Source organism: Echinops telfairi, unplaced genomic scaffold (genome assembly GCF_000313985.2).
Source record: "Echinops telfairi isolate 266 unplaced genomic scaffold, ASM31398v2 ScPeMD7_3533;HRSCAF=4204_0, whole genome shotgun sequence".
Classification (NCBI taxonomy): domain Eukaryota; kingdom Metazoa; phylum Chordata; class Mammalia; order Afrosoricida; family Tenrecidae; genus Echinops; species Echinops telfairi.
In genome coordinates, this window is record NW_022107431.1 from 22,040,047 (window position 1) to 22,053,633 (window position 13,587).

The window sequence follows — 13,587 nt, forward strand, 5'->3', positions numbered from 1 at the left end:
ACCAGGTTTGCTAACGTAGAAGGGCAGTGAAAAAGAGGAAAGCCCTCAAAGAGATGGATTGACTGCAACAATGGGCACACGCAGAGGAACAATAGGAACAATTGTGAGGATGGCATAAGAGCAGGCAGTGTTTCATTTGAGATAAATCCCAATATGAAAAAACAAAACCCAAAACAAAAAAAAAACACATAAAATTTGGAAAACCAGATCAGGCCTAATGTTCATCAGAGCAGGGATCAGCTGACAAGATTGTAATCATTCAAGTCAGGTGTAACATTTTATCTCAGATGTATTTTGTCATTGGGGGTAACCCTCTTGAATTTGTATTGTATGTTTTTCTGCTTTTCGGGGTACGAAACCCAGGATTGATAAAGGTATAGAGACGGTAAGTAGAATAATATCCTGGTGGGTAAAGGAAGGGAACAGGAGAGAGGGGAAATGTGTGTAAAAGGGAGCTGATACCAAGGAGTTCAAAAAGGAAGATTATATTTTGAAACTGATTGCAGTATCAACTGTACAACACTGTTCGATGTGACTGAACTATGATGGTATGATTGTCTGTATTAGCTGCCAATAAAATGGTTTTGGGGGGAAAAGAGGTAAAGGGTAAAGAAGTAAAGATAAAAGGTAAAGAGGATGAGAAAAATTAAGTGCGGGACTTCCTCTTTTTTGCTCCCCTCCACTTTTCCAAGCATGATGTCCTCCCCTCCAGGGACTAGTCTCTCCGGACAACATGCACACAGTACATGAGATTGAAGTCTCCCCATCCTTGTCTCTCAGTAGCATCCGACCATACTTCTTCCAAGGCAGGTGTTTGTTCTTCAGTCATGATATTTTCAATATTCTTTACTAGCACCGTAATTCAGATGCATTGATTCTTCTTTGGTCTTCCTTATTCAATGCCCAACATTCACATGGATACGAGGTGATTGAACATCCTGTAGCTTGGCTCAGGTGTACCTTAGTCCTCAAAGGTATTTGATTTTGAACAATTTAATGAGGTCTCGTGCAGCAAATTTACCCAATGCAATGTCATTTGATCTCTTGATTGCTGCTTTCATGAGCATTGATTGTGGATTCAAGCAGATGAAATCCTTCACAACTTTAATATTTTCCTCATTTATCATGATGTTTTCTATTAAATTCACTTATAATGTTTGTATAGTCTATGCTTAAGAATAATGCAGTATAGATCTATTAGAGATTCATCAAAAGTATCATGCAGCACTTATGCCAACATGCTAGGGTCTCCCCAAACAAAACAAAACAACTCTTAGTGACCCTATAGGACAGACAGGATAGAACTGCCCATTAGTTTCAGGGTCTAAGACAGTAACGTTTAAGGGAGTAGATAGCCCCATCTTTAACCAGCAAAATGGCTAGTGTTTTCAACTGGTGGCTCTTGGGATCACAGCCCAATGCATAACCACTATGCTCCCAGGGCACTTCTTAGAGTTCTTGAAAAACTTTTACCCAGTCATCAATGGAACTGCGTTTCCTAGTCTGATAGAGATTACGGCCCTTATTCACCTTGAGGTCTAGAGCCGAATGCTCCCTCATGTTAGACTAATCCATCATTTCAGTTCTAAAGGACAGCTTTTATCCATGGGCAAAGTACAGAAAGCTAGGAAAAAGGAGGACTATCAAGTGGACACCCAGGGAGAATGTGGCATATGTAATGGTACTTTGAAGGCATTGCAACCGATGAGTTTAAACAAAAGGCATATTCACTGTTAAATTTAAAACTGGAGACTTGCACTGTAAACCTCCACTTAATTCAAAATAAAAAGCTAAAATAAAATATAACCTGTGACCGACCACCTGCCTTTGTATTACTATGCCACACATTTTAGTCTAACATGTATTTTAAATCTTTAAAGATAGCTATTATCCTGATTGTTGTTTGTATTATAATATTTCTGATCTCTCTGGCTGCTTTTAAGGGTTTTTAAAATTATTATTAGGTCTTTGGTTTTCAAAAATCGGCTCTGATTAGTCTACGTGTTATTTGGGGGCGTATTTCTTGCATAGAGTTTGGAGCGTTTCTTTAAAAATATGGTTTCATGTTCTTCATCACTGAAAACAAAATCAAATGCATTGCCATAAAGTTGAGTTTAACTCACAGCAACTCTATAAAACAGAGTAGCACTTCCCCTGTGAGTTCAAGAGACTGTACACCTTTACAGGAGTGGAAAGCCTCATCTTTCTCTCATGGAATGGCTGGTGGTTTTGAACTGCTGACCTTATGGTTAGCCACTCAATACATAACCCACTGCACTATCTGTTTGGGAATATTCTAACCTATTATCTCTGTACAGCTACACACAAATGTAAGTCAGAAGGTATTACTACTATGGCTCCAGTTCATCCATGTACATCCTTATCATAATCAAAATATGTTTAAGCATGTCTCTATGAACAGTGCAGGTATGCAGACAAATGTCCACAGTACAATATTTATCTTCGTCTTGTTAGGGTGTTGCTGTTCTAAACAAGACCCAGCGAAGGCTGCAGCTTCTGAGAGATCTGCTGGGACAATTGAATTCAAGGAGGAGAGGTCAAAATAGTGGGTCCTGTTTGGGGGGAATTCTCAAGGGACACTTTGAAAAGATTTTTTAAAGGCATACATGACAAAAACAGGAACTTAAGAAGAAGAAGGTTTATGAAAATTGAAAACTGCACTGATAAGGAAAAGGCCAAGAGGTGAGCTGGGGGATTTTATTAATTTTTTCATTACAACAATGCACCTGTTCCTTACCTCTGCCACCCTACAACGCTAATCTTGCCTTTTCAGACTTCTTTTGGTTACCAAAAGCAAAGAATATTTTAAAGGAACAGGACTGAAGTCCCTCAAGGAATGTCAAGACTGGCCTTTTGACGTGGTGTGAACTAAAGGAGGCTGGATTCTTCAGGAAAGGTTTGGAGAGATGAAAAGTTCACCTTCAGGCCGGTACAGGCCTAGATGAAGGATAAAGCTTCACATTTTGATATTTGTGTTTAATAAATAATTCGAAGATTCTTTAGCAATATTTTTGACATATTTTCCTATATACTTCATGTTTTGAGTATGTTACGAGTCATTTCCCCAATTTCAACACCTCCCTGTGCTTCAATGTGGATAATTTTCAACTCACCCGTCTTCTCGTTCACTAGCCTCTTCTACTCATGCTAATCTTCTATAAAACCCCTTAATGGTGGCTTCATTTCCGGGATGAAAATTATCAATGATATAATTTCCACTTGGCTTTTCTAAAAGCAATTATAATTCTCAAACTTCTATGTTATATATGGATTTAGTATTTTGCAGGTGTTTCCATAACATTACCTTAGCTATGTCATGTGCTGGCTCTGATATTTGGATCTCCAGAAAGTCTACTTCTTTCACGTGCACACACACACACTTTCTCTTGGTGTTGCTCTTGTGAATATGACATGTTGTTAGACTGAGGTTTTTCCCGGCACAATTTATTTTTGGTCCTTGATAGGCTCTGAATTGACAACTCGAATCACTTAGTGAGGCATCCTCCTCTAGCAGGTCTAAAATCTAGTCTTTGTCTCGTCAATGCCACAAAATTACAAGACAGCCCATTCTGCTTTACACAGCTTTTCTGTTTAGAATTTTAACTAAGTGAGATTAAAAATGAGAAAATAGCAAATACTAGATAAAATCTTGAGATCAGATATCGTTCCTAGCTACAATGATAAAGAAACTTTAATAAACAAGGTGATATTTGGACAGGAACTTGCAAATTATTGCTATGGTGCAATAAGATATATCATGATTTACTCATTACCTTAAGAGAGAAACTGAATATTGCTCCATATTCATTTCCACCACAGCCCAAAATTTTTGAAGAGTATCAGAAACAAGGATATTTTCTTTTGTGTCTAAAGAAATAGTAAATAATAACATTAGGAAAGCAGTAAGTTGCCTGAAAGACCACCTTTTTTCCCCAAAATCATTTTACTAGGAGCTAATACAGACATTATACTATTCCACAGTTCAATCATAGCAAACAATGTTGAACAATTGCTACCAAAATTGGTTTCAAACACCTTCCTCCTTCTGGCACTCCTTGATATCAGCTCTCCTGTACCACCACCCCCATGTCCCCAGCCATGCCCCCCAGGAACCCCGACTCTAGTTATTATCTTTACAGATTCACCTCTCCTAGGTTTCATGTACCAAAGCACACAGGTTCAGGAATGGACTTGGGGCTCACACTTAATCCTAGCTCCAATCTAAGAACATTCAGCTCTCACAATATGGTTCTGTTTTATACTTGCCCTGGTGAAGGAAACACAGAAGACACAGGTACTAGGAAAGACCATCTTGATCAAAACCATTACTTTACAGATCAAACTTGGAACTCAGAAATAGCGTGATGTACAAAGTCATTGCCTTTGTTATCCACAAAACCATGTTTAAAATCTAGAACTGTCAATCCCCAATTGGGGAGTTCTGCTCACCAGAGTGTGCTGCATTTCCTTTCATCTTTAGTTTTAAAAAAGCATAAATCATTCTTCGATCTAAATGAAGACAATCATCGAGGAGCTAGAAGATCTTCTAAATCCCAAAACTTATTCAAGAAAGATCTTATTAATAAGAACAGATACTACACTTGATCTTAGCCAAAAGGCCGAGAAGCAATAAATCCAAGGATATATATGGTAGCCAACTAAAAAGGGGGGTGGGAGGGGACAAAAATAAAAAAGACATGGGTAGCAGGGGAATGGGGCACTAAGCCACCCAAGGGGAGGGTATTATTTACATCTCCACAGAGAAAGAGGGGGACCAGACTTCGATCCGGTACTCCAAGACGTGAATGCAGCATACATGCATGAAGCAGGGAACTAATAGAGAGCTCTGAGGGGCCGGCCCCAATCCCAACTACCTGGACAGCTCCCCTCCCTGCAGAAGAATTCACTTCAGAAAATAGCATTGAAGCTACAGTTCAGGGAGAGGGACACTTCTGATTAGAGCACACAGGAGCAAATGAAGGGGGAGGAAGAGAGAATGGAACACATCCTGACCCACCAAGCCCTGAGGATAATATTCCCACTCAGAGGAGCCAAAGCACAGAGAGGACCATAGGTCCGGCCCTATGATTTAAAAAAAAAGAAAGTTCTTATTTCAGACGCACACACACACACACACACACACACCATACACAACAAAACACACACAAAATACATCCAGTTTTGTTGTTTTTTCTTAAAGAAGTGGTGGATAGAATTCCACTAAAGTTTAATCATTATTCATACATAGGTAAAAAATAGCAATGTTTCTGTAAGCCAGATTATATAGGTAATATAGGTTTTATATATATAATTACATAGTTAAAACATAATGAAAATTTTATAATTTGGCAAGAAAAATGCAAATCTAAAAAAAGTACAACCTCAAACTTAATATCAGAAACTGACATTCTTTTTCTGCTTTTTCTTAACTTTCTTCATAGCAGTTACCTCTATCTGAAATAGATTTCTTTTTTTAATCATTTTATTGGGGGCTCATACAACTCATCACAATCCGTATATCCAACCATTGTGTCAAGCACATTTGAACATTTGGTGCCAACATCATTTTCAAAACATTTTCTTTTTACTTGAGCCCTTGGCATCAGATCCTCATTTTTTCCCTCCCTCCCCCATCCTCCCTCCCTCATGAACCCTTGATAATTTATAAATTATCATATTTTCATGTCTTACACTGACCGATGTCTCCCTTCACCCACTTTTCTGTTGTCAATCCCCCTGGGAGGGGGTTTTATATAGATCATTGTGATTGGTTCCCCCTTCCTCCTCCACATTCCCTTTACTCTCCTGGTATTGCTACTCTCAATATCAGTCCTGAGGGGGTTATCTGTCCTGGATTCCCTGTATTTCCAGCTCTTATCTGTACCTGTGTACATACTCTGGTCTAGCTGGAATTGTAAGGTAGAATTGGGATCATGATAGTGGGGGGGGGCGAGGAAGCATTAAAAAACAAGAAGAAAGTTGTATGTTTCATTGGTGCTATACTGCACCCTGACTGGCTCGTCTCCTCCCCACGATCCTTCTGTAAGAAGATGTCCAGTTGCCTACAGATGGGCTTTGAGTTTCCACTCTGCATTCCCCCTCATTCACAATGCTATGATCTTTTTGTTCTGGGTCTTTGATGCCTGATCACATCGACACCTTGTGAGCACACATGCTGGTGTGCTTCTTCCATGTAGACTTTGTTGCTTCTCAGCTAGATGGTCGCTTATTTATCTTCAAGCCTTTAAGACCCCAGATGCTATATCTTTTGATAGCGGACACCATCAGCTTTCTTCACCACATTTTCTTATGCTCTCATTTTGTCTTCACCAATTGTGTCAGGAAGGTGAGCACCATGGAATGCCAGGTTATTAGAACAAAGTGTTCTTGCATTGAAGGAGTACTTGAATAGAGGCCCCATGTCCATCTGCTACCTTAATATTAAACCTATAAATATATGTACATAAGTCTATTTCCCTATTGTTATTCTTAATATATTTACTTTTCTACTGTCTGCCTACCAGGAGCCTTGGGGACATACTGTCCATGTGTTGGGCAGAGATGCACAAGGTCAGCAGTTTGAAACCACCAGCTCCTCCAAGGGAGAAGGATGGGGACCCTGCTCACATAAAGAGTTACAGTCTTGCAAACTCACAGGGCCAGTTCTACCTTGTCGTATGGGGTTGCTATGAGTTGGCATTGCCTCAATAGGAATGAGTTTGGTGTTTGGTTTGGTCTGCCTACTACCACCAAAACATTAAATTTATCAGAGAAGAGAGCATTTCTATCTCATTGACTATTATAAGGTCAGAATTTTGAACAGTGCTGTGCAGACAGTTAATCAATACATATGTATTGACTTAAAAATGCAAATACTAGTAGTATATTACTATCTGACTCAAGGTTTTCAGCTTCTGAAAATCACTGTATGACCTTTGACTACAGTATTTTAAAAAGCAAAATAAATTTCCATATACTTAATTTGATGAATATATTATTTCTCTAATTCTAAAAAAATCTAAAAATCTGGAAACAATTATATTTTCTATTAAGCACCGCAATGTGACTGCAATTTAGTTTTGTATCTGTTTTTATGCTTTCGTGTGTCTGCAGTTTCTCTGCTTAGGTGGACATTTTTATTACTGTCATTCAGTGTCTCAAAGAGACAAGTGTTTGAACAAAATGTTTCAATAAGTTCAATCCTCCTGAGAAGAAGGCTTTTCTTAACAAAATATCAATGGAAAACACAGGTTGAAAATGACTGAATATAATTTTTGCCTCTGCAGTATTTTACTTTAAATGGACAAATTATACACTCATATTTTATATAAAGTATTGTGTTTCATATTTTTAAGTGTTTTACTGCGGAAATGATAGAATATGAAAATGTTTTCTGCCTTCTGTGTGTGTGCCACTAAGGATGCCGATGGAAGTATCTTTCCTCCCTTCATTCATTCCTTTGAACGATGGTTTTGAAATCGACAAACAGCTATGACGCAGCTAGAGCTGACCGAAGAAACACTCTGCTTGTCTCTAGGGGCTTGTACAGAAAAAGATCAGCTCCTTGTTTTGAAAGAGCTCATGAAAAACTGGGGAAATGTAGCTGGCATTCATTTGTTAATTCGATTAGTCCTTCATTCTTTCAGTGAGCATTTATGGTGGGCTCACTAACATTGTCTGGGACAAACATTGTCTGGGAAGGAAAGAATTCATATGCTGACACCTTGAAAATAATTAGCCAACCCAGAAAGCAGGCTGTCTCTAAAATACTTTTCACTAGCACACATTCAGCCAATATTTGTCCTTCTGCATGGACGTTCACTTTATGAATGTTTGAAAAATCATACCTGGTGTTCTGGCTTTCAATAGTAATCTAACATAAGTTCCTCTCCACATGGACTGAATTTTAATTGCAGCCGCTACTTCCTCGGGAGAATATACTTTCTCAGAAACTGGTGAAGAATATTTAATATCTACCCATTCGGCTGGAAAGAAAGCAAGAAGACGGGGGTGGGGGGAGCGTTTGGGTTGGAAGTTAAACATTCATCTCTTACTCAGCTGGGGTTGCCTTCAGCTAATAGATCCCACTCTATCAAAGCTCACAATGATAGACTTAGCATGATATTTAGCCTTGCCCACTTCCAGGGGTCCTTTCATTGAACATCAATATGGGAGAGCAGCACATTAAGGAGCCACACCTGGCTGCACTACAGGTGTCTTTGTGAAAGTAGCCAGAGGGATTGCTCAAAAATGAGAAGGAACATCAGTGGAAGGACACAACTGGAATGTTACCAGGATCAGAATATCATCCCAGAATTCTCAAATCATACCACATATGGGTAGATCAATGCATTTCAGAATTTTTTAAGGACATGGAAAAATAAAATTAAATCTGGGGTTTCCTTGCTGAAAGATGTGTGGCAGGCAAAAGGGGCAGGGGATTCACAAGAGCCTCTTAGAACACGCGAGTCCCACTGAGCTTAGTCTGAGCTTCACCTCGCTGGAGGCAGTCTCGTTCGACCCATTCCATGGAAACCTTATGTATACTTTTCTCAGCTTATTCATCTTTTATAAGGCTAGGGATTCCTTGATCAAATAAAATCTAAAATTAATTCATACCCAAAGAGGTCTCTTCCAAGAGGGATTCGAGTAAATCCAAATCCAAAACCAGAGCACGAAATGCAAACTTGATGTTCGAAGGAGCTTTCATTATTTGAACTTTTTTCATTAAGCGCCACAAAGAAAGATGAAAGACCTAGAAAATTTAAAATATATTCATGATTTGTTTAAGCCAAGACATGCGATTACCTAACCAGAAGAGCATTTAAAAAACTCTAAAATTAAAATACACACACAAAATTAACTGAAGACCATTCATCTTACTTGACCAGTTAAGAGACCACCAAAATTACTTCTCACTTATCAATTCCCAATTCAGTAACATTTAATCACTACAGCCATGTTTAAAATGCATAATCAAACATAACATTAAACCAGATGAAAACGTATGGAGTAAAATGCAAACATGGCCCTGGGTCTCAAGATAAAGGCCATATTTACTGTTTCCAAGGTGTCATCCATAGCAAGACACACCATTATTCCACTGCTACCAAGGAAAAAGAAAATACGCTACTTGGAGTTTTTAGTCACTATTTTTTTTTCCATAATGAAAACATTCTTTTATACTTATTTAGACATACCTTTTTCATCATCTCACTCCTTGCCATTGAGTCAGTTCTGACTCATAGCAATCCTACAGGGCGGAGTGGAACTGCCCCTGCAGGAGCCTTTCAATATAAACATTGATTTAGGGCTTCTCTTATGAATAATGGTGGCCTCTAGAAATCCCTTTGTATATATTCTTTTTTTTTTTGGCTTCTTCTTGTATGTGGTGTAGTGGGTTATGTGGTAGGCTGCTGACCACGAGGTCCACAGTTCCAACCCACCAGCCACTCCTGTGGAGAAAGATGAAGCTGTTTGCTCTTAGAAAGATTTTACAGCCTTGGAAATCCCTGGAGGCAATTGTACTCTGAGAGATCATTAATCAGAAGTAACTTGATGGCAGATTTTTTCCCCTTTAAAAAGCTGGACCATAATACAACTGAGTCCGTTTTGATTCGTAGATAGCCTGTAGAACAGAACAGAACTGCCCCTGTGGGTTTGCAACGCTATAACTCTTCACAAGGGCAGAGAGCATCATCTCACAGAGCAACTGGTAGGTTTGAATGGTCAACTTCGGGGATAGCAGCCTGATGCATAACCCGTTATATCATCCGGGCTCTTAAAATGCCCTAAATAATTCAACATCTGATATAAAAATAAGACAAATGCATGTCAAATGTAATTACAACAAAAAATAAAGTTCTACTATTATCAAGTTCAAAATCACACTTTCTGACTCCTGTTCACGGGAGAGAGAAATAAGGATGACTTGGTAATGTGGCCAGGGTTTTTAATCCTTCTACCAGCTGACTTCAGATTCGCCTGCACCAAATTCTTACATTCAAAACAAAAATTAAACTTTTAATTTTAACTCTTCACATTTAGGAAAGATGATCTGATAAAAAAAATAAAGGCCTTCCAAAGGAAAACAGAAGCAATATGATTTTGAAAACATGGGGTTTCTGTTACAGGATTAGCAACTTTTATATCTCAATGGCTCACAAAATCAACATTCATTTTCTCTGTCAAGGGCCCCCGGCCTGGATCCACTGGGTCTGGCTAGAAGCTGTGGGTGGGGTGTGCTCCAAGCATTTCTCCACGCCTCTTCAGCCAGTGGCAGTGCCAGGGGATGAGGCATTCTTCTCATGGCAGAGCCAAGCTGTGCAAGTGCACCCAGGCCTCTGAACCTTTCACGCTCACTGGCATTCTACTGAGCACATTGCCTCAGTGACCTGCCTCAAAGTCATCAGGAAATCCATCCGACCCATAATGAAGTTAAAGCAAGGGCACCAAAGTATACTGCTGGTAAAAGGAAGGCATGAAAAATTGAGGAAAACAACCCAGTCTATCATGGGAAATGAAATAATAGTTTGATTACAAAATAATATTGTAGCCAATAGCAGGAAAATGAACTGTCACAACATCCATCAATATGGATGATTCTCAAAAAATAAAAAAGAAATATAGAACAAAAGATATACTTCCCAAAGAATGAATCCAGTTTGGTTAAATTACATAATTGTACATAAAAGTTAGATGGCATATATTTCTATATACCCATACAAAGGAGTTGAAATGATAAACTATATCCAAGAATGGGAAATTAAAATTTAAAGAGAGAGCATTTGGCAGTCACACCTGAAAGTTAATTGTAGCAAGGTGGATGGATTTATTACATATACTGATGTGATGGCAGTGCAGGTGGACTACATTTTCCACAAAGGAGGAAAGGAAACTCCTTCTGCTTAAGCAGTAAGAATGTACAAATAGGGTGGGCACAAGGAAGGCCCACATTCATATCAGTAAGAAGCTGCACGTGGTCCTAAAAACCAGTTCAGCCAATAGATGTTGAGACGTAGTGTCATAGGGATTAACCAGACCCTGCAATAACACTGGGCAGGCAAGTGAACTTGCTTATGAGCTGTGAGGAGAACACAACTAGTATAAGGGCATCGTAAGGTCAGAAGAGCATATGGAGAGCCTTGGTTGCACATAACAAGCTAACAAGCCATGATATTTGCTAGAGGTGATGCATACAACTTATGAAAATATTGCTTCACTTGTGCCATAAATGATCACAAGCATGTGGGCAGGATGCTGAACTCAGCCATTTTGTCTCCGCTGAGTAAAGAGGAAGCTGAGTGTACTGGAGACAATATCTTGCCATCAATACGTATATTTAATTTTGTAAAGTCCTTAAGGAACTGTGACATTTTCCAGAGTCACTGCACACTGAGGTCAGGGACACATCCAGACCCATTAAGACTGGTTATGGGCGCTTCACTGGGAATTATACTAGAAGATCAAGAGAGTCATCGGAGTACCTTGATGGAGTGGGGGGTTAGGGAGGGCAGGTGAGAAAGAAAGGCCTGGTCTATCTAGGATATTACATGCTGGATTCAAAGAGTCTACAAACTACAATGTGGCCCTTTCCTAAGGTTCCCATACAGATAACTGTGATAAATATAATTGATTGTTGACAGAACTTTCATGTTGTTCTCTGATGTATAGACTAAGAGCCACTACTGAGAAAAGCCAACAGGCATCCCCTGAAATTGTCTCATACTGGCCAGGACATACCATGAGCTGGGGTAGCATAGTTTAGCAATATTAAAAATAATATAAAGGATATAAGGATAACTGCCTCAATCATATCACCATTTGCATGTTCTCCCATAGCAGAACATGTAATCCTAGAATCGCAATGAGTAGTCCCCAAAGCAGTAATACTGGGAAAGGGAGCTGGCACATAAGTGCCTCAATCTTCCCATCCATCAGTGGACCCTTCTGAGGGATGTCCCACTGAGTCTTTTCAAATCCCCAGGATGGCGTAGCCCACAGCAGTAATTTTTGCTCATGATCACAACCTTTAATAATTTAGTCTTACTTTATTGTTCTTTCTTCTTCATCTACCCTTGAAATCACTGACTAAATAAATTATCTCCACCCAAATTCTTGCCCGGGCTCTTCTATTCGGGTTACCTAATGTAAGACATAGGAGCCCTTTTGGTGTAGTGGTTATGGTTTGGGCTATGATCTGCAGGGTGCACAGTTCAAAACCACCAGGTGCTCCATGGGAGAAAGATGGGGCTTTCTACTCCCATTAACTGTTGCAGGTTCAGAAACTCACAAGAGCAGTTCTACGATGCCCCTATAGGGATGCTACAAGTTGGCATTGACTCAATGGCATTGAGGGGGGTTTTTTTTGGGGGGGTTGAGAGGGGAGTTTAATGTAAGATATACCATTTCAAGTCAAAAGCATCCTTCCCCAAACATCATAACCCCAACATACTTACCCTGAAGTGTTGAGCAGTTAGTTCTTTATCCTGGAGGGCCACAGGATAGTGAGCTGCCTTCAAATCCTTCAGTGCTGCATTGAGTTTAGCCTTATCTTTGAAATTAGCAATCACATTCCCAATAGCTTTCATAATTATTAGAGACTGTTCCGTAAATCGGTAGCTCTCCTGTGATGATAAATCATAGCATACACCCTCATTTGGGTTTACTTACGTGTATTTGGGTTTACAAAAAATACCAGCTGCTAAAACAGTAAGTGTTTGCTACAGTGTTTATTCCTTGGGGTAGTAGTGGTTTGGAGTGTCACCAGTTGCCACAAGTGATTAAGCACTGAACTACCACTGGAAGGCTGGAGGTTCAAGTCTACTTCAGAGGGACCTCTATGGGAGAGGCCTAGCAGCCTACTTCCCATAGAACTCCCTTGAATGCCCAAAGGGGCAGTTCTACTCTGTTCACTGAAGCTTCTATGAGTCAGAATCAACTGAACAGAAACTAACAAGAAGGCAATGGGGCTCAGTGGTAGAATTTTTACTTTCCATGTTGGACACCTGGGTTCAATTCCCATAGGTGCAGCCACCATCTATCACTGGAAGCTTGTGTGTTGCTATAATGCTGAATAGGGTGCAGCAGAGTTTCCATCAAAAGACAGACTGGGAAGAATGGCCTTCCCCAAACCAGGATATGGAAAAGCCCCTGACCACAGACCAGGGATGTGAACAGTCCAGCTATCTTGCAGAAAGCATTGGAAAGTGGATGACTTACAGAGGCAGCTAGGATAAAATTTGGAAGCATATCATTTATTTGATCTCCCTTTTGACCCATTTTAAATTTTTATAGTTTTTAATAGTTTCTGCTTTCTCTTTGATTAAAGTTTTCCTCCATTTTATTTTAGTTAATTTATCTTTGTTTTCAACACATTTCTTTCTGTATGAAATCCAGAGTAGGTAAAGCTATAGAGACAGTAACTAGATTCATGGTTGCTGGAGAGTATCGCAGAGGCGGCTGGGAGGGAATGGGCAGCTGAAACCCACGAGTAGAAGAAGAAAGAAAATGTTCTAACATTGGTGGTGGGGATGATTGTACAACTCTTCTTAAGATGATGGAACT

General features: G+C 39.6%; 1 protein-coding gene and 1 pseudogene across 1 annotated transcript in view; both read right to left on the minus strand.

The window, feature by feature from the left end:
* ADGB (androglobin) overlaps positions 1 to 13,587 on the minus strand; it is a 194,398-nt gene that overhangs the window by 71,785 nt on the left and 109,026 nt on the right. The window contains exons 19-22 of the mRNA XM_045294574.1: positions 12,480 to 12,647; positions 8,641 to 8,776; positions 7,869 to 8,006; positions 3,795 to 3,888 (exon numbers count right to left, since the gene is read on the minus strand). Coding sequence (XP_045150509.1) covers positions 3,795 to 3,888; positions 7,869 to 8,006; positions 8,641 to 8,776; positions 12,480 to 12,647 — 536 coding nt within the window. The remainder of the gene's footprint in view (positions 1 to 3,794; positions 3,889 to 7,868; positions 8,007 to 8,640; positions 8,777 to 12,479; positions 12,648 to 13,587) is intronic.
* Positions 4,509 to 4,652, minus strand: LOC115871177 (annotated as a pseudogene).